Source organism: Madurella fahalii, assembly GCF_045866475.1.
Source record: "Madurella fahalii IFM 68171 DNA, scaffold_2, whole genome shotgun sequence".
In the NCBI taxonomy this organism is placed as follows: domain Eukaryota; kingdom Fungi; phylum Ascomycota; class Sordariomycetes; order Sordariales; genus Madurella; species Madurella fahalii.
This window is the reverse complement of record NW_027263972.1, coordinates 3832032-3858721: the sequence shown is the minus strand read 5'-3', so window position 1 is coordinate 3858721 and position 26690 is coordinate 3832032. Positions and strand designations below refer to the sequence as shown.

The window sequence follows — 26690 nt, the reverse complement described above, 5'->3', positions numbered from 1 at the left end:
CTTTGTCAAGGTCGAGATTTGCAAGTACCCTTATCCAGCTCGCCAATTGGGTGGTCTGGACCGAGTAGCTTCGTGGACGGATTCTTCCGTCCTGCCTCCGACTCACCATGAGACCCCAGGCCAGTTGTGCAAGTTGATTGATCCCTGCTCGTGTAGGAACAAGCAGGTTAGGAGACAATCGTAGTAGCTCGAGAGGGGCGATCGATGGGTAAGGGATGATGACCGATGACGACAACGTTAACCCCCTTTGCCAAAACTTTGATGCTGCGACCAGTGGCAGCCGTGGTTCATTCTCCCACTTCATTCGTCCAGTTATCTGAACCAACAAGATTTGGTGGCCAATTCAGAAATTGCTGATGGCGAAAAGCTGACTGCCGCTTACAACTAGGTTGGGGCGCGATCGACATACCTATATGCTACCAAAAGCACTTTCAGAACTAAAGCCTCACAGGGTGCAAGCTTGCGAGCGCAGGGCAAGATAGTATGATCTCAGGTAGCCAGCCACCTACGCTATATCGATGCTTGGCGCATAATTCGGAAGCCGAAAGGTACTAAACTTACCGGGTGTCTCTCAGTACTTTAGCTAGACACAACTTGAAGCGGGCCGGGAAAAGCAATGTATTTGATGGGAAGGAAACAGGACGATTATTGTTCTAGGCAATGCAAGTACAGGCAAGCCTCGATACGTCAGCCTGTGAGGTTGCTTTACAGATGTGGCATCCGTCCATTCCTAGCGGGCGACCAGCCGTTAGATGTTCGCCGTCCTGATCAGCTCGCATGATTTACCTGGCCTAGACGGATAACAAGCCAGGCCGACAAGGAGCAAGTGACATCTCTGTAAGCATCATAAGTTGTGCGTCAGACGCACTTGCAGAATGACTCATGGGCCAGTGCCTATGTCAACGGGGCATTGAAAACTCATTCCCTCAGGGGAGAAAAGAACAGGCTTGTCTGCAACATGCGAGGAGGGATTCGAGGGGCATGACATCTGTGCGAAGAGTCTGCAGGCCCAATTGCAGAAGCAGTGCTGCAGCGGGCGCATGGCCCTCTTCAGCAAGAACAAGGAAGGATATGCTCTGGCAGGGTTGCTTTCTCGAGAGCGACAGACTAGCGAGACTCCGGTCTGGGGCGGATTCGGGAGAACGGTCCACATACGGCATGGATGGCCGGATGGCCGATGGCTAGGGAAAGGTCGGGATTTGGATGGAAGCTTCTGGGCTCTCTGACTCTCCTAGGTATGGTTTATCACAGGTTTTTTCCGGAGCGGCCAGTTCCAGAACTACGATTGATAATTTGATTAGCACGCGGCGTTGTCTCTCGATCTACTCAAGAAGCCATAACGAATGAGTATGTTAGACGGGAACGAACTTAGACCAATGAATGAATCGAATGGGGCGTCTGCCAGGCCAGGAGTTAGTCTCATAGTAGAGCACCGCATAGGTTCGGTATGTATAGAAAGGGACATATCTCAGAAGCTGGGAACGGATTGCGGGAGAGGATGAGATTCTGCAGCACAGCTAGATTTTTCTCGAAAGAGCGCCATAATTAAATTCCCCTTGGAAAACCAAACGACAGGAATAGTGTTGGGATGATCCTTTTCACTTGACAGACTTCTTATCAGCGATACGCGGCATGCACCACTGTCATGTCAGATGTTGTTTAGTTTACTTCTGGATCTGTACTTTGGCGGCTGCCATTGCACGGGAGCGTGACTTGCACGTGATCATCCAGCTCCACTTTTTTTTTTTTTGGGTCGCGGGCTCGGCGATTTTCGCGAAAGCAATCACCTCGGGCGGCCTGCCAAGTTACTTGGACCTGCGAGCGAGACGCTGCGTCCCTGTCTCTTCAGCTTATACTCGACTGTCCCGCTGTCTGCCCACCATGCAGCCGACGCGGTGTCTGCTTAAGCGATCGGTTTGGAAAGGTAATGTATCCTGGTTCTTCTTTTCCGCCGCAGTGCCAAAAAACAATCTGCCCAGGAGGCGGCGCTCACAACTCTGAGATCGACTCGCTCCTTGTAATTCGTTACTGACACTCGTTTGAACCAGGGCCGCACATTGTTCCGTAAGAATCGCACCCGACCCGTCTCCGCCATCTGCTGCGAACCTCTCCTACCCGCCCTCTTGCTTCAATGCGTCGTCGTCGGAACCGCTCTGACACGTTGTCCCTGTCTAGACTGCCCATCGTGCGGCCCGAGCCAGGAAAGAAGATTGCGCCAATCCGGACGCAGGCGCGATCAGCTACAATCTTGCCCAACTTTGTTGGACTCAAGTTTCAGGTGCACAACGGAAAGGTCTACCATGACGTGACGATTACCGAGGAGATGGTGGGCCATAAACTGGGCGAGTTCTCTCCGTATGTCATACTGAGCTCTTCAGCCGGCCACCTGGAGGCACGTACACACCAGGCTGACTTTTCCGACTGCTGCAGGTCACGGAAACCGTTCATATGGAATAAGAAATAAGAGAAGCACGTCGCCGAGTTGACTTTTGAGATAACCGGATTCCAGGGGCCCCTGGCGAGGAAGCATTTGTGTTTTACATGTAACACCATATGTACCAGTAACATGCTGTAAGGGAAGGATGCCTTTGATACTGGCCCTGGCTGCTGCCGAGGGAGGGTTGGCCGAGAAGAACTCTGCCGCAGGCACCGCATTGGCTATGGAACACCAAGAACGTTTCGTAGCCCAAGAATACGAAAGATCAACATTCTGGCCGATGAACAACGGCTTATTTACGTACAACTACCACGTCGGATTTGTGTGCTTCTCCGGAAACCAAACGCCAATGCCCCCCATCCCCCCCCCCCCCTTTTAACGCCGTACCCGAGATATGTAGCAAGATCCCCAGCCATGAAGCATCATCGCGAGCGACGTCAACGCTGTATCAGCACCGGTAGATGAGCATTCCCCCCATTGCCCCAAACCGGTCATCCACCACCGCCCGTTCCCAAGGCGATAGCGCGTTCTCATCATTGCCCTGAAGAGAACTTGTGCCGACTATATCGTTTCGTGGATGTCATCGTGAAAAGAGAGAGGCTGCGACTGCGCATTGCGCCCAGCTCAGCGGTAGAACTCGCTCCGCTTGACGTTGACGCCGAACTCGCCGACTGCCATGCCCAGATCCTCCATGGTCAGCACTGTGCGGTTCTGGCTGCCTCCCTGGCCACCACCGCCGTATCCCGGGCGCTGGATCCCGAGAGGCCCGCCGCGGCCTTGGTCCTTGTTGCCCGGCTGGTTGGTCGGTTGTCCGGGGATGGGGAAGCCGGCGGCGGCACCGAGGCTGCCCATCGGGTTGTTGGCGTTCGTGTTGCTCGCGCGGATGCGGCTGTACTGGTATGCGTCGGCGGCGATGTCGGCGACAAACTTTTGCGTGGCCAGCGCGAGGAGCCGGGCGAGCCGCTGGTCGGTCTGCGGTGGCGGCGGAAGCCCGGCGCGCGTCATGTAGTAATTTGTCACGGCATCGGGGATCTAGATACCCATCATCAAACGGTCAGCACATCTGCTTGATATCTCAAAACCAATACTAGTGCCCCTAGGGGATGGACCGTACAATTGGCGCATAGTCGTCCATCTTGTTCAGGAATTCCTTGAGCGAAGTATCCTTCCGGGTCGGTAACCTGGGTTCCGGAACGGGTGCCACAGCAGTGTTCGCGGTGGCGCCAGGCGCCTCGCTCGCTGCCTGCGTGCCATTCGGGGCCGCGGCCGGAGGCGTCAAATGCTCGGAATTCTCTGCGGGCGGGTTGGCGGCCATTTTATTTGTAGCCATTTCTTGGAGCTGTCTGGATCCAGCAGCAAGACGGCGATGCTGCGACGCTGTGGTTTCGTCGAAACCTCCGGAAACAGGTTAGGACAGGTGATCACGTGATCAACGGAGAATTGATTTGATTGGCAAGCCGATTATTTTGATGTTTAAAAGGTTCTGGATTGAGAGTTTTGATGGAAGTTACCTTCGCTGCCTAGGCTACGAGAAATTGAGGACGCATGAATCCGCACCAAGGCTGTGCCGACGCTTAATAGCCGCAGAAGCAAGCCAAAGAGCTGGTCCTAACGTGAGGGTCTAGAGTAGCGACTCCCCGCCCAAGACTCAAGCGGGAAGCGCCTTTGGGTTTCTGCATGTGCGCGAATTGGTCTCCAATCAATGCTGCTAGATGGGCAGAGCAAAGATCCGTGTAAGTCCGAGAATCAGGATTCCAAATGTATACTAGACGAGATCACAGCATTGTGTTCCTAAGTTCCCGAGTTGTCTCCTCCCTTGAGTCGTCTCACCGCCGTCTACTTCTCGTGGCGGGCATCGATTCGAAAGCATCATCTTCCGAGATCTCATCATCACTGATCTCGATTGCCTTTTGCGACGGCTTCGCGGCCCTCTGCGACTGCGAGAAGTTCAGCGTCGTCTGGCGAGTCTTGGGAGCCCCGCGGCTCCGCGTCTCCCGCGTAGATTTCCGTGGTGGCTCCGCGTCGTCGTCTTCCATGATTACGTCCTCCTCCTCCTCCTCCTCCTCCTCCTCATTGTCGCTGCCTTGGAAAGGGTTCGCTTTTCTTCGACCCCGTGCTGGGCCCTTCTTAGGAGCGGCTGGCTTCTTTACAGGAGCGGCTGCTTTCTTGGTTGGAGCTGCTTTCTTCGTGGCCCTTGTGGCCGCCGCGGCCGCCTTCTTTGGCTGGGCTTGAGCTTTTACTAGTGAAGGCTCATCGCCAAACAAATCGCCATCATTGTCGCTGAACGTAACTCCAGAAGTAGGCCTTGTGCGGCCGTGGCCGCTGCCTGTAGGTTCAGGGGACGAGGGAACCTCTTCGATTGCGCCGGGCTGCGCCGTCCAGTGGCCGTCCAGGTCAGAATCCCAGCCTTCAGGCTTCTCTTTGAACCGTCTCTTGCGCTGTGCCTGTTTCTGCTGGCCAGACATGAATTTCTTCTCCATGACCTTGCGGAAATCGTCAATGTGGGCATCGAGTCCCTCCGTGATCTTGTCATCGTCTAGCTGCAGCAAACCCTTCACCTGGCTAGTCAGCGAGTCGAGGACGAACATTTCGACGGCGTGCCTATCGTCTTTGCTGACGAACTGGTTGACGGCGTCTCCGAAAGGGGCTTGTGGCAGGATTTTTAATGATTGCTGCGCAAAGAACTCCTGTACCAACGTGTCGACCTTGATGGTGTCCACCGACTCGAGCGCCTCCGCCACGCTTCCCGGGAGACCTTTTATGTCTTTTGCTTTTCCTACACAGCGTCAGAATGCATGGATGTCCCGCGGACGCAAGGCAACTGGGCCTGCTTACTTGTTGTTCCAGTCTTCTTCCGGTAAAAGTAAACGACGTCGTTCTGGTTTGCCACCTTGCCCGCAAACCTGTTAGAGAAACGCTGGGGATTTTCGACTTCGTAATTTGCGCCCTCCGGCGCCGTGTACTCGACTTTAAGTCGGATCAGAGGCAGCGGCTGCTCCTCGTCCTCGTCCTCGTCACCCTCGCCGCCGCCATGGATTGACTGCCAGGTGGTATTTGCCTCCTTAATCATCTCCTCCACGATCAACATGAGCCGTTTTGTAATGTCCTGACGGTTGTCTTGCTTCCTCCCGAGGCCCTTGAAGCGCTCGTCCGTTGCTAGGAAAATCTCCTTGGTGACAAAGGGCCGAACAGTTTTCAGCGGTATCTTTTCGACCTCGAAAGTCTTTCCAGTGATGCTAAGAATCGCGACGTGCTTGGTAACGGCCTCACCTTGGACGAGCGAGGTCGCAACTGATGAGCCTGGCTGCATCACATGAAAACCGGTTTCCGGGTTCCGCTGGGGATCGATGAGGCACTCGTGCTCATGGCCCCAGATGACAAGGTCCATGAAGTCAGGCAGCATGTTCTCTGGCAAATAGCTGGTGGGGGTGTGTGCGTGGTGGTTTTGGTGCACCGTCAACAGGTTGAAAAAGTCGGCCTTTTGCTGATTCGGCCGGTAAAACCTAACCTTATTGTCCCTGAAAGTGCGGTACATACGCTCGTCCCGCACGTTACTCAGCCCGTAGAGGGCTAACTTCGTCTTGCCCTTTTGCAGCAGTATGGGCTTGACGTGAATATTGTCCGCCTCAGGCACGCGGCCAAAGTAGTTGACAAGACCGGCCACCTGCAGCAGGTCAAGCGAACAGTAGTGGCCGTCCCCGCTTGGGTCGTCGTGGTTTCCATGGATCGAGAAGACAGGGATGGAGATGTTGATATCTGGATCTTGGTAGTTGACATGGGTGACGGAGCCTTCAAAGACCTCAGCCGCGTCGCTCAGAAACTCGAGTTCGCAGGGCTTCATGCCGAGGCAGTTCTTTCGAAGTGACCGCATGACCTGGTACATGGCCTTTCGCGAGGGCTTGTTCTCGTGGAAAAGGTCACCGCCGAGGAGGACCATATCGACGTCCCGGGTGCGGGCGAGCCGCATAATCTCGTCAAAAGTGCGCCAGCTGTCATCCTTGCGGATGGGATCTCGCTCCTCGAAGCCAACGTGGTTGTCGGTCGAGACCAAGATGCGGATCGTATCCGCGTCTAATGGCATGTCAGGAACGGCCGGAATAGCACAAGCGCAACACACCAGGTTCCTTGGAACGGCAGGTTACGTACCCGAAGCCTGCGGCATCATGAGAAGTTGTAGAATGTGATCATGCGCAAATCACCTGTCCTGACGTTATCCCCGTCAGTGACGCTTTGGAGCGGTTTTGGTGCCGGGAATGTGGCAAGTGGGGAAGAGCTGTGGATTGGCGTCGCGTCGGATCGATACGCGAGTCGACACGCGGTCACATGGGGCAAGAAAGTGGTTGCTGCTGCCGCCAAGTGGACCACCCCGCCCAATGGAGACTTTAGGGCGGTATGGCATGGCAGAACCATGGAGAAGAAGGAGAGGGCAGGCATGGAGGGTCCCCCCCCCCTGTTCGTTCTTGGAGTGAGCCCAGAGAGATGAACCGACGAGTCCCGTCCCGTCGCCCGTCCCGCCAAGAGATCCAATGCCCGAGTACATGTCCGGTACGGTAACATCCATCCATTGTGTCGACGGCTCAACCTCAGCTCCTGTCTGAGGCTCTCAATGGAGAGGAATGCGCAGGATGGCCGATTTCCCCGACATAACACGAGGCTCCCGGCGCACAAGGGCTACTGCTGGGCGAGGAACTGAGCACACTTCGGTCGCAGCCGTAGCTCGGCGTCAGGCCGCGCATGCAGCTTTTGCTTCAGGGCGACTACGATCGTCTCCAATTGCACATGGCGCTATTCCCCAGTGTAAGTTTCTCGGACTCCTCCCCCGCTTGCCAACGTCTGGTAGCCTCCATCACCTTCCTTCTCGTCCTTCTCCTTCACCCGTTATCGCTTCGGGTTTGTCTCAAGACTTTCCTCTCCACCTAATCGTCTGTCTATGTAAGCCGCTTGCAAGCCAATGTATCGGCACGAGCGCCTATGATGGTACATGCTGTTTTCTTCTAGACCTTGATTTGTCCTTGCTACGCCCGGCACCCGACGGCATCTTGCCGGGGCCCGGCTCCCTCCTGTCAATACACACTTCATTTAATCTCTCGTCGCCTATCCTTCCTTTCCTCTGCTTGTTTTCTGGTCCGGTCCCACAATGCGGCCCTCGTTGGACCGTCGCGTTGTGGTACAGCGGCGGGTTCTGGCTGAGCTAGACCGTAACAGGGATCTCAATACGGCCCGCGGCCAGACGAAGCGTGCACCCATCATATCCGCACAAGAAAACGAGGACGCCGTTCTCGAGGGCCTTCGGCTCGGAACCTATGATGTCAATGAAGTGATAGCATGGACTGACTTTCGATTGCCGCTTCGTATAGCCTCTGCCCAGGATGCCAGCAGCTCGGATGACGAGGCGACCCACATTGCGGATGGCGCGTTCGAGAGCGGAGAGCCGAGTGAAGCCGAATTGGTGGCGGGATTTGGAGAGGACGACATTGAGCTACCTGGCGAGGAGATGGTCGATGAGCAGGAGCCGGACGAGCATGGCGAGTCTGAGGAGCACTTGCAAGGCCCCGTCTTCGACCCCGCTGCCGCAGGCTTGAAGGAGATCAACAACCTGGCCCACTTCGGTGTCAGCAGCCACAAACCCGGAAGCGGTGTCGAGGAGCTTCTCAGCGAAGACCTCGATAAGTACTGGCAGTAAGTTCTGTCTTCGTTTTTCTCCATGTACCGTTTCCCGGCATGCCGCTTACTCGACTCGACAGATCTGATGGTCAACAGCCACACTTGCTTACCATTCACTTCCTGCGCCGCGTTGAGATCCGGGCCATCCGCTTCTATGTCGACTACAACCAAGACGAGTCATACACGCCTACCCACATTGTCTTCTATGCTGGCACTGGGCACCACGACCTGATTCAATTCGCCGAGGTCCCCCTCACCAACCCCGTCGGATGGCAGGATGTTCCAATCGCTGATTGCGGTGGAGGCCCGGATGGGCACTCGCTATGTTGCTGGATCGTGCAGATGCACATCAAGGAAAACCATCAGAACGGTAAAGACACACACATACGCGGCATCAAGATTTATGCGCTAGATGAGCACTCGCTAGGCGGCGCTGGGCGAGACCCAGCAGCGAATTTGGCGCCCAGTTTTGACCTTGCACATCGGCTGACGGTGCGGAGCCTGGCAGCAGACGAGGAGGAGACATTTCAAGAGTTGCTGGATTCACTCGACCACTATCCCATTGCTAGGTCCCGGCTCAGTGATGGTAGTATCTCCAACTTTCCCGATTTCATGCGCGACCCGGAGATTCGATAACGTCTTATTCTGTGCATCGGTACTGACGAATACTGAGGTTGGTGGTTTCAGGGGGTTTTGCATTCTTGAGGCGTCTGGCGGGGACCAAAAATTCTGGGAGTCCCGGCTTGGCCGGTTTGGATGGTTTGATACCCTTTGTTACGATTTTGTATTCATACCGTGTTGACGGATTAGAACCGGGCAAGATGAGAAAGTATATGGGTGTAGTCCTGTGCCCTTTGCGCCTCGCGCCTATGGCTACCTATGATTTTATACGACACACATCATCGATTAATAGGTTTATCGGACTTCTATTCGGAATCAAGTAGTTTCTTAGAGATGTGGGAGAGTCCCCCAGCATTCCTTGGTGACTCCACTCGAAGTGACATCCTCCACATGCAAACCAGTTACTACTGCTTGTTAGAGTCTCGATGAATAGTATCTGGGACATATGCCTTCGGCGGGATACGAGCAGAAAAGGAGCAGACTGCCTCTTGATCTCACTCTTTAAGACATTAACTATAGTGCTGGGAAGCTTGGTGGTAACTCCTGAATACTTTGAGGGCCAATTGGACGGGGAAATGCTCGGTGGGTAGATGTAGAGTGATCAGCGCCTCTTGTCTGACAAGATGGGAAACCGCAAGAGTGCTTGATCTGCTGTCAAAATCTTTGGCTAAGAGGATGAGAAATCATTTTACAACATTCATTAGAAGGCACAGTAGGCCCGCTGTTCCTGAAAGGAGCCGGTATACTTCCCATGACGCATCAGCATGCCGTCCTCTGGGGAATGATATAATTTAGGCGCCCCGCGGGGGCCCGCCCCCACCATGCCAGCCACCCCACCTTTGCTGGGAGCAGCTGCTCCTGATTGCCGTTTTGTAACAGCTCGATACACCGAGGTTGCCATGCCCTCATCCGACCAAGCCCCCGTGACCGAGGGCGCGATGCCTGCCCAGCCGCCCGCGTCCGCCCGCTCGGTGGCCGATTTCTTCTCGCGCGCCCTCGCGGCCTTTCAGCGCTCCGGCTCCAAGCTCCACATCGTCTGCACCGCCGCGCCGGCGCCGGCGCCGCACGACGGAGGTCCGGATCGCCATGGCCGGCCGGCGCCGCTCCCGCCGCGCGCCCGGCCGCGCGCCCTGGTCGTGCTCGACTCGTCCTTCAACCCGCCGACGCGCGCGCACCTGCGCATGGCCGCCTCGGCGATCCGCGACCTTGCAGACCACCGGGAGGGCCAGGGCCCGGCCGCCGTGCGGCTGCTGCTCCTGCTGTCGGTCAACAACGCTGACAAGGCGCCCAAGCCGGCGGCGTTTGACAAGCGGCTGGCCATGATGTGGGCGTTTGCCAGGGACCTGCAGCGACAGCAGCAACAGCAGCAGCAGCAGCAGCAGCAGCAGCAGAGGCAGCGGCAGGGGCAGCGGGACGAACGCGAAGCGTCGTCGGCCGAGGAGGGACGGGAACACGATGGGGGATTGCGCGTCGATCTGGGCCTTTCCACGCTGCCGTACTTTCACGAAAAGAGCGCCGCCATCGCCGAGGCCGAGTTCTACAAAGGAGAGGGCGGCGGTGGGGGAGACGATGGCAACAACACCACCAACAACAAGATGGAACAAGTCATCCTCGTCGGCTATGACACGCTGATCCGCATCTTCAACCCCAAGTATTACGGCCCGTCCGAGCCGGCAGCAGACGGCGTGACGCCGATGCAGCGGGTGCTCGGGCCGTTCTTTGCGCGCGCCAAGCTGCGCGTCACGCTGCGGACGGACGACGAATGGGGCGGCGAGGATGAGCAGCGGGCGTATCTGGAGAGCCTGTGGGAGACGGAGGGGCGTGGCGGGAGAGAATGGGGGGCCCGGATCGAGATGGTCGAGGGATGCCGGGTCGGGGCCGACATCATCAGCAGCACGTACGCGCGCGCGGCGGCGAGAGACGGCGACTCGCAGAGGCTCGACGCAATGGTCACGCCAGAGGTGAGGTGGTGGATAGAGCAGGAGAGGCTCTACGCCGAGTGAATCTGTAGTAGTAGTAAATCAAAGCTTCAGGTACAGGTGCAGGTGCAGGGTGCATTGCGGGTTGTACTGTCCGCACACTGCTCGCGTTTCCGTGGTCGTCACCTGCTGGTGATGTGTGATGGGCGGCGACTAGCCGCAACGAGAGATGTCCAGCTCTCAATCTCAGCCAATGCCAGCGTCTCTACCTGAGGCAAACCGCAACGCAATCGCTTGAGGCTCGATTTTCGTTCGTTGTTCGGGAAGAAAAGCTGACCACGGAGAGAAATTTTGGCGGTCTTGGGTGGCAGAATGCTGCGGTCCACTTCACCAGCAAACTCTGCGCAAAACTCTGCAGTGTGGAGCCTGGAAAAAAAGTGGGCGGCTGCAAAAATGCAGACGTGCACAGGCCACTTCTGGGAGGTATATAGAGGCTGCTCCCCTCCCGCCCTTTCGGCTTTCTTTTCTCTTTTTTTCCTCATGTCGACAATACTTCAGAGAATCATTTCTATAGTAGTTGTCCTCTTTTGTGTTCCCTAAAGGAGCCACAGATCCCACCCGGGTTGATGAACGATATCCTCGGCACCCTACAGTGAGGTCCCTTTTTACTCTCGCTCTGCCTGCAAAGGTAGCGGTCGCTGGCTTCGTGCTGCGGCTGTATAGAGAGTGGCGATGATCTGTACCCCGGCTTTCTCGAGGTCTTGCCTTCGGGCGCTCGGGCGGGGTGGGTGTCGATGGAAGTCTGACCGGCCATTTTTCACTTTTTTTTCATTGCGCTCTTGGATTGCATTCGAGACGTGAGGAAGAAATACTTTTCCTGGGGAAAGCATGTGCTTGGGATTCTGTGTCGTTCGGTTCTACCCCATGGTTCCGTAGTCCGTTGATCTGCCATTTTGGAAGTGATGTGACTGGAGAATGCTCTGCCGCCCCTTGCATTCAAATGCAGCGAGATGAAAATTTGGCGGGATTGCTTGTGCTGGAACCTTGCCAGGGCTCCGAGGCATCCAAGGACATCCACAATGTCTGCCTTGCCACGCCCCCACTATTTGACGCGATGCTTTGAGCGTGATGGCTGACCCGCGTTCACAGATTTTGTTTGCTGTATTCTTGGCGCGTTGCGGTGCCAGGTGAGGTAGCAGTTTCCCGTAGCGTCGGGTCCGAGTCCATCAAAATTGGAGACGTTTCGGGCAGTGTCCATGGCCTTTGTTCGACCACAAAATGTGCGTCGTCGAAGCCGCAGGCTCCTCCAAGACATAATTTGTCCGTGCAGCCAGCACGGGTGCGTCTGTCATACACCTTGGTCGCTTTCATGCAAGTCAATGAACACCGAAGCGGCTCATGGGCAGGCTCGCAAATCCATTACTCATTATTGCGTCTAATCTACAGAAACATTATACGGAGGTACAGCCCCAGTCATTAGTCGTGCACGCTTCTTGCCAGTCCATCGATCTCTTATTATAAAAAGTGGCGGCACACTAAAGGATGCCGCGCTCTTAACGGGCCGCTTCCCTGATGCAGAGTCTCTCTACTGCTTCTGCGAGATCATCATTTCCTCGTTGTCGGCGATCGGCGCCGGCCGGTTGACGCTCTTGTTGAGCTCGTTCTCGCCGACGACGTTGCGTGTTCCCTCCATCTCCAAGTGATGATCGGTAGTATTCTTGCTCAGGGTATACTCTTCCTGATCGATGTGCCGGAACGTAAAGTAAAAGATGATGGTCAGGACGCCACCCGCGATCGCAGGGCCGCCGAAAACCCACGTTAGGTGCGGGTCTGTGACAACTGATGAGCAGGCAAGACCAATGGCATATGCCACGGCCGTGTTGAACAGGTTGATGGCCGACACGAGACCTCGCATGTTGACCGGGGCGCGCGAGTAGGCGATGCCGTAGGCTGGCACGTTGACAAACAGCTCCGAAATGCCGCCGACGGTGAAAGGGATGGCCATCCACCAGATGCTGATGGGGGCCACGCCAGTGCCAATTTTGCAGTCACTCGAACCGTACTCTCCGCACGGCGACTGCTGGTAGGCGTAGTAGTTTAACAAGGTGTATCCCATGCCGCCAAGGGATGACATGGCCAGACCCGTGGTGATTCGAGCAACAGGGCCGTAGTGGATGTTGAGCTTCCGCAGAGCCGGGTACAAGCCGTAGTTGAGGATCGGGGCAAAAGCAATGATGCTGAGAGCGTTGAAGTTGGAGATGACATCGTTGGGCACGCCGTTGGTCTCGAGCATGGTCGAGAGGAAGCTCGCCGCCGCGCCAAGGCCGTTGTCGTTGATGTACTGGATCGGGAAGAAGCAGAAAATGCCTGTTGCTTGGAAGGTCCGGCGGACATCCTCGACGAACTGGTCGTTCCACTTCGTGATGTAAGTGCCGCTGAGGCCTGCCGCAGCAATGTTGGAGGGCTTGGCGAGGGCCCAGAACCCGCCACGGCCGATCTTCCTGAGTCCTCCTCGCCGGAAGCAGATGACCAGGATCTTGAAGACATTGGGCAAATCGCTTCCGCCAGGCGGGTGCAGGATGACGCGCTTGTAGAGGAACCAGAGCAGCAGCGGCAGGGGCATGTAGAGGATGAGAGGGATCAGAAAGGCGAGCCACCACTACCGAGCAGTCAGTCCCCCAGATGACGGTGGAGAAGTTCACTCAGTTCACTGCACTCACCCCGACATATTTCTCCGAATACGATGTGGCGACGCCCATGAAGCCACCGATGTTGATAACAAGGTAGAACCAGAGCATGACGCGCTCGGTAGTGGATTCTGGATCTTGGATGACCTTCTCGCCGCTTGCGGTCGTGATGACCTTTGGGACCGTGGTAGTGACTTGGTCGAGGAGCAGGGGGGACACATTCGGCTTGAACATTGCTAGAAAGCATGTTAATGGGGGGATCTCGACTCGGGGGCGGGACTCGTATAGGTCGGGCTTACCAGCGCCGACTGACAGAATGTAGACGGCCAGGAAGTAGGGCGCCTTGGCCGTTCCGTTGGCCAAGAGGTCCTTGGAGCCGGCAGCGACCATGAGGACGTGAGCGACACCAAAGACGGCAACACCCCAGCAGATCAGCCTGAAGCGGCCGGTTTTGGCGTCGGCGAGCCAGCCGAAAAGGAGAGGCAGCGCATACGCAAGCATGCTGAAGGACTGCGTCACGGCGTTGGCCACCACGGTTCCCATGCCCAGGGCGCCTGGCGTCTGCTGATCGCCCCGCGGCGGTGCGCCCCAGCCGTTGCCGCCCCGCGGCAGAGGGCGGTTGACATAGTTGCTGATTAAAGGCTGCACGCCGTAGTACGAAGCTCGCTCACAGAATTCGACGACGCAGATGAGGTAGGCGATGATGGGGATATCGCCCGGCACGCGGCGCAAGGTGGCCAGTTCCTCCTCGGTGGGCTTGCCCTCGTAGTCATCCCCCATGACGTCTGGGTCGAGATATGGCGCATGCTTGTCGCCGGGAGGTGTGTGCGACATTTTCTCCACATCGACAACCTGGAGCGACGGCGCGCTCGAGTCACTGCCCGATGACGGCGCTTTCTTCTCTACCCGGAAAGTTGGTTAGCCACGGCAGCCACAACAGCCACAGGCTGAATGGAAACAAGAACACATACCCATGCTGGGCCGATCTATCCACGGCGTCCACAGTACCCAGTGTGGTGGTGTGCGGGCGAAAACACGGAAGCGAGGGTGGTGGAGCGGAGAGGGTTTGGGGAGAGCAGCAGATCGTCGCGGCTGGACGGAAACCCGGGTTGTTATAAAAGAGCAAACGCGGGGATGTGAAAACTCGGGAGGGAACAGATAGAGAAGGTAACTTCGCGAGAGTAGAGGCGGATTATTGGGGGCTTGCAGGCACTGGCGTAGTTACGGCGCGCAGTGGAGGGGATGATCGAGCCCCAGGGAACTGGGACCGCGGCGATTAAGGTACCCAGCGGATCACGCACACCTTCCACGTTGGGTGGCATGCCGTGAGGAGCGGTAGTTCCTTCCTGGCTCGGTATTTCTGGCCGTGGTCACGACCAAGCCGTCTCCAGCGCCGTTCACGACACGAGTAAGGCCGTCCGTATTCTGTCAGTGCTTTACGGGGGGTGGTGGAGCCATCTGATGTCTCTATGTGCTCTACCTTCTCCATCTGCCCAAGCCTTTTCCTTTCCCGACGCTTCCGTTGATGTCTTCTATTGGGTCGAGGCCATCACTTCTGGATCCTGCGGTATCCGGCGTCCCTGAACAGCCAGATTTCCGAGCAGGCATGGTGCTTGATGCGGAGATAAGAGGGAACCAGCGATGGCGGTCTGCATCACTGCCCATCTTCGTGGGATCGTGAATGCATTCCACTAGGTTCGCATTCCCTCCGCTGCCGGACAAATGCTTGCCGCCCAACTCAACCCCCCGACGGGGCCAGTTTATCCTTATTCCCACCGCAGCGCGGGTCTCACCAGCACTGTCAGCACTTCATTTCGCCTCTGGATGTCGCAACGCGTTGGTTCATTGGCTAACGGCGCTCCCAACCCGCCTCGGTCCCTCCCATCCGTCGGCAACACGGCATTTCGGCCGTGCTCGTAGTCTCCGCCATCCGAATTGCCATGTGGAGGCGGCGGTTGATGCTCCAATCGGGGCCAGAACTGGCAGAGCCCTGTTGGTGCTTTGGCTTCTGGGAGGCTGAGGACAACTGCAAAATGCCAATTGATGGCAAGGCCTACGGGAGCTTTTATGGACGACACAGCCTTGCCAAGCAAGAGAAGTCCCGACAAGCTGCCAAGTGACGATCAGAGGCGCCAGAGGCGCGCGAGGCGAGGAAGAAGGCTTGTTCCGCGCCAAGGCCCGCCGACGGACTTGGCCGACCGCTTCGATCGGCTTGGCGCTTTCCCTATTTGGCCACTTACACGTCGACTTCCGTGACTTTGGGTTACCTATTTTACTTTGTGATTTATTCCTTTCGTCCTCAAAACCGGATCGAGTGCAATTCAGGGCTGCAAGCGGTTTGCTACCAATAACCTGATGACCCTTCTACTCGCCCCCCGGTGCGTCGAATGCAAGATTGGCCACCTCGGTTTTGCCCGCTAGCACGCAACAGGCGATTACAAACGTTGGCAGCGGCAGTGGCCGCAGCAGCGGCAGCTGTGAACTAGACGGGACCATCTTGCATATTTCGGCAAATGGGGACGCATAATATGTACCATGTCATGTAATGTCTCACCAGGCGCTAACTTTGCATCTCGTTACTGCCAAATCCCACTCATATACCGTCATCTCTCACCGAGGCTGTTGTGTCATGTTACGAGCGGCTTCTTAGCCCAGCCGATCGTCGGCGGGTTCTCGCCGTTAAACACCACAAAGGCCGCCTTCAGGGCTACGTCGCCCCAGATGTTGATGCCGAGCCCGCTGCTGCTCTGCAGGCCGCCAAAGCACGAGGTCGAGGTGGGCGAGATGCGGGTGTAGTTGATGTACGACGGCGGGATGGTGAACCGGGTCGATCCCACGCCGAACGTGAAGGAGGGGAGCTCCGAATCGCAGGGGAACACGTAGCCGCCATAGTAGTCGCTGTTGGAGGCCCCCGCGACCTGGCGGTAGTACGAAGTCACGATGGCGGTCGGCAGGTAGACCAGGGTGGTGCCCGTATCGGCAATGCCCGTGATCTGCGACGAGCTGAACGCGCCGTTGCCCACGGCGTAGCCCGAGGACGTCCAGGTCCAGTAGCCCGGGTCGGGGTTGACGGGCACGTATGTGATCTCCCCGGTGTACTTGCCCTCGTCGATGAAGCCGAAATCATAGGTACCGGCTGTCGCAGTTTCACTCAAGTCAGCTGCTGATCCGACAAGGGCACGGCACAAACACACGACACGACTCGGCCCGTTTTCAACGTACTATCCTTGTATTTCAGATCAGCGGTAAATACCGGGCTGTCCAGTTTCTCCCTCGCATTGTCAAAGAAGGTCAACTGGCTCTGCGGGTTCACGGTATTGAGAGTGCTAAAGCCGAGGCCGACGAGCCCGTCGATGTGGGCTTCGTTGGTGAAGCTCGAAGAGACCTGCTGGGCGCACTGGACGGCCTGGCTCTCGACCATCAGCCCGCCTATGGTGAAGTTGTCTGTGTAGACATTGCCCCTTGAATTCGACCCGTCGCCGTACCTGATGCTCCAGGTGTGCCCGCTGAGCAGCCTGGAGGTGCTGGACCTGTCTGGAGAGTAGATGTCCTGGCCCCGGACTTGGTTGGTGGGCGTGTGGCTCGAAAACACCCACAGATCAGACGAGCCCGTGTCCAAGTCGAGGTTCAGCGTCTGAGGCGGGGTGCCGATGGTCACGGGCGTGACATAGGCAATGTCAATGACATCGATCGGCACCGCTGGCGCGCTGCCCGTGTCGCGCTTCACCTCGACGCCGTTGAGCTTGTCCGTCTCGGCCACGGCCTTTAGGAGATAGTCGGGCACAGGGACGCCGTACTTCAGATACGTCCTGTAGACAGACCGCGCACCATTGAAGTAGTGGTGGTTGGGGTTGCGCGCCTGTTTGATCGTGGTTCTGCCCTTGGCGAAGCCTGCGTCGTTTCCATTGCTGATAACGGTGGTGCCGATCCTGGGCGGCAGGGCCGAGCCGAGGCCCGACGCTGCCAGAACGGCAGTGAGCACGAGGTTCGTGATAGCCACCATCGTGACCAGCGCAAGATGGGCTGAGCTGACGAGAGTAAAGGCCCGTGTGCGAGGTGTCTTCGACGGCTCAGTTAGAAACAGACCGCGGAGCAGAGAAACGAGCAGCAGGCCTCCCGAGTCTCTTATTCTGCTGGGGAGGAGGCAGACGGGTCAGAGGTCTTATCTACCTCATGTTCTATCCCCGCCCGCTTCGTCCCCCTCCCCCGCCCTTGGGCAATATCAGCCCGAGACGGCGATACCTGCCTCTAGGAGCGCGATCGGCGGGGCTCGTCCCAGAAGAGCACACCCCGCGAGCTCAATAAGCCAGACAAGGAAGCAAGGGCACGTCCGGCCTTGCCAGCGCCTAGACCATAGGGACACTAAAGCCCGGGAGAGAGCAAAGGCCGGAGAGGCATGGTATTGGCTGGCGCCAACCGATCGCGTGGTCGAGTGACGAGACCACGGAGAGTGCCAAGCGAAGCCTACGGCTCTCGTCTCCGCTCCGGCAGAAGCTCTGCCTGTTTAGGGAGGTAGGGAGCCGCCTCGGCGCTGCTTCCGCTCCGCCAACGAGGATCGCCCACTCGACGCGGCCAGCGCGAGCTCCCGATCGACATAACGGCGTTGGAGAAGGGGCAGATCTGTGCACCGCGAGCGAGCAGAAATGAGGTGCGCTGAAGGATCCCTCGCCGACGAATGGGACGTCAGCCAAGCTTATTGCTCGTGCCGCAGCATGGCTTCGGCAGTTTAGCCAGATACTACTGCAACCAAGCCACGGCGCCGGCAGCCGCCTATCGGGTTGAAGAAACGAGCTCGGGCGGTAGATGGTTGCTTGCTGTGGACGCACATCCAATCCCCAGCCCTCTGCGATTCCCCGGCTCACCCACGCGGCAGTGCTCATGCCGCATGCCGTGTCCAGTAAACCTAGTTGAGGTGGCCCTTGTCTTTGCATGAAGACCCAAAGGTGCGACTTGCGGCATTTGCACCCCTCCAACTTCGCCCATACCTGCTGTGCGGGTGCTCCATATGAACTAATCCAGGCGCGGCGATAAGCACCCGGCTTGGGGCTGCAAGCTCCCATCCGCCCCCGATCTCCCCCATCTTCCCCACCAAGAAGTGTTGAAACGATGGCCATTGTTCTGAGTCCGTCCTTAGTCTGCCGATCTTATGCTGTTGGGGCACGGATCGTAGATATCGAACCGCCGAGACCCGTTGCACAATAACGATCAGTCTCGGACATATTAAAGAACGCTGTTGTGGCGGGGTTTGACACGCCCGCATGTACTCCCCAGCGTGTAACGTATCCTGACGAAAAGCTTCATGTGCCTTGACCCGTTGATTGATTGGTACTAGCACTCTATGCTCATCATCCCATAATCGGAACCCCCCAACATGGGCCTCGACGCTTATACACGTAATAATCCGCCAATCGTACAATCCATTACACAGAAATTGGCCCCAGTCATCTCCTCAAGAGGGCCCGGCGTGACGCTTGGGTTGAGAAACCCTCCCGGAGGCAACACCTCAACATCGGGGGGGGTCACATGCCACTCTGTCATTGAGGTCCAAAGCCCTCTCTTCAAAGCATACTGCTTCCCGGGCCCCTCCTATGAAAAGGTTCGGAGCTATTTCTCCCCCTCCCCCTCCCCAAAAAAAATGAAAAAGAACAAGAAAAAAAGTAAATAAAAAAAAAAAAAACAAAAGAAAAAGACTAAACTCCAGGTATCATCTGCTACCACCTTACCCTGCATGTCGGCCCACTCTCGTCAGTCAGCGTGGGGCGTCAGGATAGCCGGACCGTCCTCGCGAGCGTCCGAGTCTGGCTGGCGGCATTTGCGCGCCCTACCGCGCAAACACCTTGACCACTCCGTCGCCGCCGCCGCTGACGACCCACCGGCCGTCCTGGCTCCAGACCACGGCGCAGACGCCCTCGCCACGCATGACGCGGTGGCTTGTAATCTCCTGGGTGCAGGACCGTTTCTCCAGTGACCAGAACCGTAGCGATGCATCGTGGCCCGCGCTGACCAGCTCCTGGCCGTCGGGGCTGAGCGAGAGGCAGGAGATGGAGGCGGGGTGCGCGACCATGTTGTACGTGCATTGGCCTGCCGGGCGTGTTAGTTTCGGTCGTCTTCCAGCGAGGTGGATGGCAACACGGAAGACGACGGCGGGACGCTCGTCGTACAAAATGACTTACCGCTGTTGGCATCGAAGAATCTGACATAGCAGTCCTCGTGACCAGAGATAATCACGCCCTCTACCCCGGATCCTGCCATGGCTCGCCCGCCCCCCGTTGGCCCACCTCCGCTGCCAGTGTCCTCCTCGTTTAGACCTTGGTGGGGCTGGTCAAGCCCCACGGTGGTGGCCACGACCGCGTTCACGCTCGTTGCAATGGTGCCGTTGTACGTCTCCAGGCTTGCCATGGTGCTGATTTCCTCGCCTGAGCGTGTGTCGTAGACGATGATGGCCGCGTCCGAGTAACTGACTACAAACGCCTCGCCGCTTGAACTCAGAGGAGTGATGCATGTGGGGCTCGCCTTTGAGTTGGGACGCGAGATGGTGTGTATCAATGTGTAGTGGAAAGGTGAGTTTGAGGCTGTTGTGGGTTGCGGCGAGCTGGGGAATGCGGAGCCGGAGCTCATCGAGTTTCCCCTGACGCGGCCGCCCGGCCCACGCCGCCCCCCACTAGGCTGCGGCGAGGTGAGCTGGGGCGGCGAGCTGACCGCCCATAGCTTCACCGCGCCGTCCGCTGCACCGGATACTAGTAGGATGCGATCCGGAGATCCGTACGCCGTGGACTGGCCGAAAACGGCGCCGAGGTTCGCAGGGAGGACACAGAGAGCCCAAACGGCATCTGTATGGCCGTCCAGAGTGGCTTTGGGGTCCACCCGTCCCCGCTCCCAGACCCGGATCGTTGCGTCTTGCCCGCCCGAGAAGATCCAGCCGTCTCCCTGCGCGCGGCCGCCCGTGGAGAAGTTCGGTGATGGCGTCCACGACGTCAACGAGAGGACCGCCCCGGTATGGCCGCGGTGCGTGAAGTCGGCCGTGACGTCGAGATCGGAACCGCTAGCACCCATGTGCCCGGGATGCCGGTCCGGTATGTGGAACCGTTTGATCATCCCGTCATCTCCTCCCGTGCAGATCTCGGGCTCCCCAGGGCTGCCGCCGCCAGAGAAGATTACCGTCCGTACCGTATCCAAATGACCTCGTAGACCAAACTTGAGCTTGAAGCTGCTGCTCTCCGTCTTTTGGCCCAGTGCGTGGAGCGACAGTTCGTGTTCTGCGCTCCTCCTCCGCGCCATGGAGCTCGAGCTCTTTCGTCGGTGCGAAAGTGGCGCACGGTTGGGCGATCGAGGGATATTCTCAGCCGTAGGGAACACATCGGTATCGGGCCGGTTGGACGAGACCTGTTGTGACTGATTCGGAGCCGCTGCGTCGGGGAAGTTGGCGTCGTTGAAATCCCAACTGTCCGTCTCAGCAACGCCGCGTTTCTCGGCACCGTCTCCCTTCTCTTCATTCCTGTTGAAATGCTTCGGGGGGTTGACCGGTTCGTGTCCTGGGTCTGGTGCTGCCTTCCCAGGCCCGGAGATAGAGCTCCACTCGGTGGTGTTGTTCCCAAAGGCCATGGGCGGATGCTCGGTATTGGACGTCCGGACCATTGGCGCAGCCTGGATATCGAGTGGTTTGGCAGGGAAGCTCGTTGGGCCTGGCGGGGCTGGTGCGTGGTGGTTTGGCACTGGAGCAGGCCGCGGCTGCGTTTGCGCGGCGAGTAGCTCGCGGGCACTTTGCTGCTGCCGCATCCCCTGTTGGTAAGACGGATCCAGCATCGGCTGGCCAAACGCCTCTCCTTCGCGCAGGTCTTCGATCATCGGTAGAGGCGGGGACTCCCTCGGGGGTATTGGATTCGCGGGTGTTATCATCAAGTAGGTGAACTCGGCTTGGCACTGGTCCAGGAATGTCTTCAGCTCGTTGCGTGAGGCCTCCTCGTCAGCAAGACCAGCCTCAAGTGCGTTAGGCTCGGTTGAGGAGCCGGTAGGTTTCTCTGATGATGCTGCATTTCCAGGTCCAGTCAGTCTTTGCGATGCTCGACAAAGCAGTCGCGATACTCGGGCGCTGCGGAGGCGTGGCAGGCGGGAAGAAACTGGGCCAAGGAGAACTCACGGCGTAGCTTCTCCTGAAGCAATGCAGCACGGTCCAGCTTGGGCTCCGTCTCGGGCGTCTTCCCGGATTTCAGCAGCGCAGCCTGGTCTTTGACTTTCTTCTCGAGTATCGTGACGTATTTTTTCAATGCCTTCTGGGTCGCGTCCGCCCGACGGGCCTGCCCTTCGAGATTGGCTATCCTACTCTTCATCTCCTGCTTTTCAATCTCCCAGGCATTGCGGTCGCGTTCGTGCCGGTGCCACTCGGTCTGGAGAAATCGCATGACGCCTGCGAGTGCGCATGGTTAGCGGCTCATGTCACCGTCTCGAGGTCTGGCCGCATTGCCCCCGACGAGGCTGCACCGACCTTGGAGGGTATATTCCGTCGCGGGCGGTTGGTTCGCGCCTGATCCCATGATGCCGCCCGTGTCGTGCGCGGCGCCGCCGCCTACCCCGCTTCCTCCGTTTGTGCCCATGGCGGTGGTGGAGGCGGGCTGAAATCTAGGACGGCTCGCGTGAGGTCAAACTGGCCATCGACGGGCCGACGCGCGGCGGCGGAGGGATGCCTTTTCCAGGGAAGAGCTTCGGAGTTCCTTGTCGCTTATAGGGGCAAGCTCGTCGCAGCAAAAGCAAAATGACTAGTGGCCAGACGCACACTGACGGCCCTAGCCGAGGGAATCAAGAATCCGTTGTCCGCCGGGGTTTGTCGCGTCGGCAGGAATTTTTTTTTTTTTTTTTTTTACTGTCTTGCTGCCAAATCAGCCTGCAGCAGGGCGGCAATGGCTAGGCCTTTTGGTTGGTGATGATGGCCAAAGCTGGCCAAAGCTGGCCAAAACCGACAGGCCTCTTTTCTCCCAGTAAGGCACGGCTGGGGGGCGGGAGCTCTGCTGGGGTCAAGGGGGATCTCTGGCACGGCTGTCGAATCAGAGCCCTTCGCTAATGTGAGGCTGCAAGGCATCGATGACGAGTGGGTCTATCTCACGGTTGTGCGACATCTGTTGTACATTTTCTGGTTCAGGTGGTGGCCCAGGGGCTCGAGCTCGTTGGATCCACCGACTTCCCTATCTGGGGCGTTCGAGCTCCAAATGCACCCCCACCTACAGCTCATTCAGGCATACTGTAACGTACACTACAGGACCTGGTGAACCACTTGCATCAGTACTTGACTGGCCCCAGGAATCCTGGATCGTTGTAAATCGCCAGTACAGTATCAAGTAGAATGGATATCTTGCCCGAGAAACCACATAAATACGTAGCTGTTTAGAACTCGAGATAGCTACTGCTAAGGACGCTGTTTGGTGCCCGGCAACGGCTGTCTCGTTCTCTGGCAGCCAAGATCTTTACAATTCTAGCTCTTCAACCTCCATGCCGCAACTCAAACATGTTTTGACAGTCATACCTTCCTCGTTCTCCACAGTCCGGCCCCAGTCATGGACATGTTTCCCCGTGCCACCGATGGCATCTCCGAATTTGGCGGCTTTCCCCGACCCGCCTCCTCCGGTCGTGCTGCCCCCCGCCTTCGCATTGTTCCGTCTGAAGGCGTCTGTCCTGGTCTTACGTTTGAGATCCAGAAGCTTCTCCTTGAACTTGGCCTCCTTGCGCCTTTTCTTATCGGCCTCGCGCTTCTCAAACTCGGCGTCTAACGCCTCGGCCGAGCCCCACTTGTGATTGAAGGCGTAATCTTCCACTTGGTACCGTAGGAAGAGCATCATGTCGTGCCAGTGAGACTTGTGCGGATTCGGTTTTGATAGATGGGGGAGGAGTTCTTCGTCTTTGAGCTCGGCTGCAGTTGCGCGGTTAGCAAACGCACCAGACGACCGGGATAACAAGACACACTCACGGTCCGTCAGCAGATAGTCATCCTTGCACTCCGTCTTGGTGAGCAAGCTGTATTTTTCCGGATGCTTCTCCTTGCAAGCATTGCACACGGCACAACCAAACACCTCCTCCCATACAAAGTCAATATCCACGCTGTTGCACTCCCGGCACCGTTTTCTTATTTTCTCGTCGGCGAGGACGCTCAGGCCTGGTTCATACGGCCCGGCCTTGTTGCGCTGCAGCTTCCGGATCAACTGCAGCCGCTCCCACTCGGCCGCTGACATGTGCGCCGGCTTCTGCTCGCCTTCCGAGGCGCCTGGGCCGGAGCTCGTGGACATGCTCTTATTCCACGGGTCATCCTCAATGCTGAGGAAGCCACCTTTGGTGTCTGTCATGGCGCTGAAGTTGTAGTCGACATATTTGGAGAATTTGCGCGAGACCGGGCGTAGGTCGCCGCCCGCTGCGTCGCCGCCATCTTTTGATTGTGTGGCGCGGGCATCACGGTTCGTTGTGGGCACTTCGTTCCGTGAGATGGATGTGTACGGCCGTTTTCGTCCGGACGGACCAGCCAACTGAATGTCCTCTGGGGAGGGGCCGCCAATGGATCGTTGCTCGGCTTCGCGCTGGTCGCGAATGGCTTTTGCGCGCAAGCGCGACTCTTCCTAAAAATTGGTCAACACTTAACCGAAGCCACGAAGAGACGCTTTCGCTGGGCAAGAGCTCACTATACGGCGGGTGACCTCAGGTGTCGGCGGGGATGGTGGCCGTCTCGAAGCCGATGCGGTCTCTCGGGGTGGAGTGCGTTGTGGCTCCATTGCGCTGAGTGGAAGAATCTCCTTTACCAACTGTCTTAACCCCGCGTAATGAGCAGCAGGGTGAAGTCAAGGTGGGGGTGGCCGAAAGTCGTTGCACAGCAAAACTATTGCGGATTCGAGCACGATGATGCAAGGATCACAACCGCCAATGACACCGGGGGTGGTGATTGATGATTCATCTTGCCTGGGCCAGCTTTGCGGCAGGCAAAGAACACGGTCCAGGCCCGGGCGAACCCGCATTTCCACTACGTTTACATCCCATCGTCTGCGCCGTTTCGAGTGACATTTGAAGAAATAGGAATTTAAATGGGGTGATTTACCATAAATGTCCCAAGTCAATCGGGCTGCTGCGAGGGGATACACGTGAAGCGATGGCGGTCGGTGATAATTGTCATCACTTCCCAAGAAGCGCCTGGCAATGATCATTTATCACCTTCTCCCCACCCGCAAGTCTATTAATGTGCCATGACACCCAGAAGATCTTTATGATAACTTGTACAAGAACTTGGTCTAAAATCCGACACAAGCAAAACGCCGCATTCCTGCGTCATTTACTCCTCCTTGGCGCCACCGCGGCCAGCGCGCTCGGCCGCCTCGATCGCCTTCTTGTCACTCTGCGCAGGACCGCTCTGCATTCCGCTCATGAAGCCGCCACCCTGCTTGAAGGGCCGCTTGAGATCGCCAGATGCCGGCTGGCCCCAGATGTGGATCTTGGTCAGGTTCGCCTCGAGGGCGCCCTTGAGGGGGATAATGCTCTGGATGAGGAGGGGGTTGGTGTACTTGAAGTACAGGTGCATCACGCCCATCATTGCCACGCCCATGGCCTGCGAGCGCATGAGGCTCTTGAGTTGGCCGATGTCGTAGGCGTGGATCGTAGTCGTGACGAGCTTGCCCTCCTCGCTGGAACCCATCGGCGCCGGTTCGACGTACTTGAGCGTAGTCATGTCTGAAAGAATGATGTGGTCAGCATCGCAGCCTCAGCACAAGGCGGAACGTCGCACTGCGCGCATCGTTCACGCTCGGAGGGGTTTGTTGTGCTGCAGAGACGCCGAGGACGGCAAGCAACGACGTACCCTTCTTCTTGTCCACCACACTCTTGATGTAGAGGTAGATGCTGATGATGATGAGGTTGCTGGCAATGTAGACAGCGCGGCAGGCGTTTAGAACGGTCGGATCATCGAAGGGGATCTTCTTGGCCACCTGCATCATTCCAAGAATGATGATCAGGTTCGTGCTAGATGGCATCAATGTTAACTTTCCACCGCTGCGCAAAGCGCGTGAAAGGGCTTCGGGCCGTACATTTGCGGACTGAGCGCCATTGTGAGTCAGGAGCGAGGATAGCGGAAAGGAGACGCGGGTTGTCCGTGTGAGAGCGACTGCTTTGGACTATTTGGCGTTGCAGAGCGGAGAGGTTCAAGGGGCGATTCAGCCAGATTTTCTTTCGGTCTTGCTGGAGGTGTGGTCCCCACAAATTCGCCAAACCACGCAAGGCGCCCTAACGTGAGACGCGGCCTGGGCGCTCAGAGCAGCCAAGCCCAGCACCGGCGCCGCTGTTGTTCCGTGCTCAAGCCTACCTTACCTTAATAGGCACCCGCATCCCCACTGTGTGGCCCTTTCGAGCAAAAGGCCACGTTCACCTCATCCACCGCATCGGTCACCTTCCATTCTCGTCCAGAATCCACGTGAAGAGGGCTGGCTGCCGCTGGCTGCAGCTGGCCGCAGCGGACCTTTGCAATCACCCGTCATTACATCGTAAAGATTGTTTGCTCGCGGACAAATCACCAGCACTAGTACTGCAGTTAACTTGACCCTTGACTGTTTGTTTGCGCGTGTTTTCCGACTGGGGCCCTGGCCCAAAACAGATACTTCAGCGCAAGAAAATTGAGCAGTAGGGAGATATCAGGTAGATGATGTTATTCTACCAGTTTCCTTGCGATAAAGCTTGGTTGTTTTAGTGGCTACGCTATTGACACTCACCCCAGCCCTCAAGTCAGACGCAAACGAACAAACTAGAGAAGTGGGGAGCTATAGTTTCGTTTGGACCCTTTTACGGTTTTCATAGCAGCCTGGTTGTGTGGAAGGATTTGTATAACTTCAAACCCCCGGGGCAAATGAACCACTCAATTGTTGTTTTGCACTGATGGCTGAGGGGCTTGGGCTCTGGAAGTGAAGATGCAATAACTCGAAGTGAATTGAAGAGAACCCTTTCAATTATATCCGTCCACTTTTCGGTCTGGCGCATGCTACTAGACATCGATGGCTTCGTCCCTTGACTTCGTAGTTGGCCTTAGAGGACGATAGGGTGAATCAGTACCCCTCCACTCCTCGAGAGCCTCGGGAAAGGAAGAAAGGCACATCATCATACACCCGCTACAACCCCAGCGAGAATATCTTTTCCAGCATCTACGTGGCAGCGCCTCAGCAACTAAATGCCAGTAGACGCCGCTTGGTACATCGATACTGGCAGCTTTCCAAACCTAGAAATGATGGGAGCCCTAGGTTCGGAAATCTATTTCACAGCAGGCCAATTGGCTGGTCCCGTCAACCGATCCGATCTTTACACGACGCCTGGATCTTGGAGGATCGGCCATCGGTGACGGACCCAGGCTGTAGT

The 26690-nt window shown here is 57.3% G+C and overlaps 10 protein-coding genes across 10 annotated transcripts; 3 read left to right on the top strand and 7 right to left on the bottom strand.

The window, feature by feature from the left end:
- Positions 1 to 1881: 1881 nt before the first annotated feature.
- Positions 1882 to 2464, top strand: RSM19 (mitochondrial 37S ribosomal protein uS19m; the record flags this gene model as incomplete). The annotated part of the gene is made up of 4 exons (XM_071059310.1): positions 1882 to 1924; positions 2049 to 2064; positions 2176 to 2355; positions 2431 to 2464. 4 exons carry the CDS (start codon positions 1882 to 1884, stop codon positions 2462 to 2464), a joined length of 273 nt encoding a protein of 90 aa, XP_070915411.1.
- A 597-nt stretch (positions 2465 to 3061) lies between these two features.
- Positions 3062 to 3752, bottom strand: MFIFM68171_03889 (Transcription initiation factor TFIID subunit 10; the record flags this gene model as incomplete). The annotated part of the gene is made up of 2 exons (XM_071059309.1): positions 3062 to 3469; positions 3552 to 3752. 2 exons carry the CDS (start codon positions 3750 to 3752, stop codon positions 3062 to 3064), a joined length of 609 nt encoding a protein of 202 aa, XP_070915410.1.
- A 511-nt stretch (positions 3753 to 4263) lies between these two features.
- MRE11 (meiotic recombination) lies at positions 4264 to 6602 on the bottom strand (the record flags this gene model as incomplete). The annotated part of the gene is made up of 3 exons (XM_071059308.1): positions 4264 to 5213; positions 5273 to 6508; positions 6584 to 6602. The coding sequence occupies 3 exons, from the start codon at positions 6600 to 6602 to the stop codon at positions 4264 to 4266; spliced, it is 2205 nt and encodes a 734-aa protein (XP_070915409.1).
- A 972-nt stretch (positions 6603 to 7574) lies between these two features.
- On the top strand, positions 7575 to 8737 carry MFIFM68171_03887 (Galactose-binding domain-like protein; the record flags this gene model as incomplete). Its single annotated transcript, XM_071059307.1, has 2 exons — positions 7575 to 8116; positions 8182 to 8737. The coding sequence occupies 2 exons, from the start codon at positions 7575 to 7577 to the stop codon at positions 8735 to 8737; spliced, it is 1098 nt and encodes a 365-aa protein (XP_070915408.1).
- Positions 8738 to 9621: 884 nt separating this feature from the next.
- On the top strand, positions 9622 to 10725 carry MFIFM68171_03886 (Cytidylyltransferase; the record flags this gene model as incomplete). Its single annotated transcript, XM_071059306.1, has 1 exon — positions 9622 to 10725. The coding sequence occupies one exon, from the start codon at positions 9622 to 9624 to the stop codon at positions 10723 to 10725; it is 1104 nt and encodes a 367-aa protein (XP_070915407.1).
- Positions 10726 to 12226: 1501 nt separating this feature from the next.
- Positions 12227 to 14303, bottom strand: PTR2_1 (peptide transporter ptr2; the record flags this gene model as incomplete). Its single annotated transcript, XM_071059305.1, has 4 exons — positions 12227 to 13300; positions 13362 to 13564; positions 13628 to 14230; positions 14300 to 14303. The coding sequence occupies 4 exons, from the start codon at positions 14301 to 14303 to the stop codon at positions 12227 to 12229; spliced, it is 1884 nt and encodes a 627-aa protein (XP_070915406.1).
- Positions 14304 to 15955: 1652 nt separating this feature from the next.
- Positions 15956 to 17331, bottom strand: MFIFM68171_03884 (Endothiapepsin; the record flags this gene model as incomplete). Its single annotated transcript, XM_071059304.1, has 2 exons — positions 15956 to 16464; positions 16551 to 17331. 2 exons carry the CDS (start codon positions 17329 to 17331, stop codon positions 15956 to 15958), a joined length of 1290 nt encoding a protein of 429 aa, XP_070915405.1.
- Positions 17332 to 19149: 1818 nt separating this feature from the next.
- On the bottom strand, positions 19150 to 21919 carry ADI1_1 (1,2-dihydroxy-3-keto-5-methylthiopentene dioxygenase; the record flags this gene model as incomplete). Its single annotated transcript, XM_071059303.1, has 4 exons — positions 19150 to 19409; positions 19502 to 21355; positions 21466 to 21732; positions 21811 to 21919. 4 exons carry the CDS (start codon positions 21917 to 21919, stop codon positions 19150 to 19152), a joined length of 2490 nt encoding a protein of 829 aa, XP_070915404.1.
- Positions 21920 to 22783: 864 nt separating this feature from the next.
- RAD14 (DNA repair protein rad14) lies at positions 22784 to 24076 on the bottom strand (the record flags this gene model as incomplete). The annotated part of the gene is made up of 3 exons (XM_071059302.1): positions 22784 to 23226; positions 23284 to 23923; positions 23987 to 24076. 3 exons carry the CDS (start codon positions 24074 to 24076, stop codon positions 22784 to 22786), a joined length of 1173 nt encoding a protein of 390 aa, XP_070915403.1.
- Positions 24077 to 24627: 551 nt separating this feature from the next.
- PHO88 (phosphate transporter (Pho88)) lies at positions 24628 to 25395 on the bottom strand (the record flags this gene model as incomplete). The annotated part of the gene is made up of 3 exons (XM_071059301.1): positions 24628 to 25022; positions 25150 to 25310; positions 25376 to 25395. The coding sequence occupies 3 exons, from the start codon at positions 25393 to 25395 to the stop codon at positions 24628 to 24630; spliced, it is 576 nt and encodes a 191-aa protein (XP_070915402.1).
- Between the last annotated feature and the right edge of the window lie 1295 nt (positions 25396 to 26690).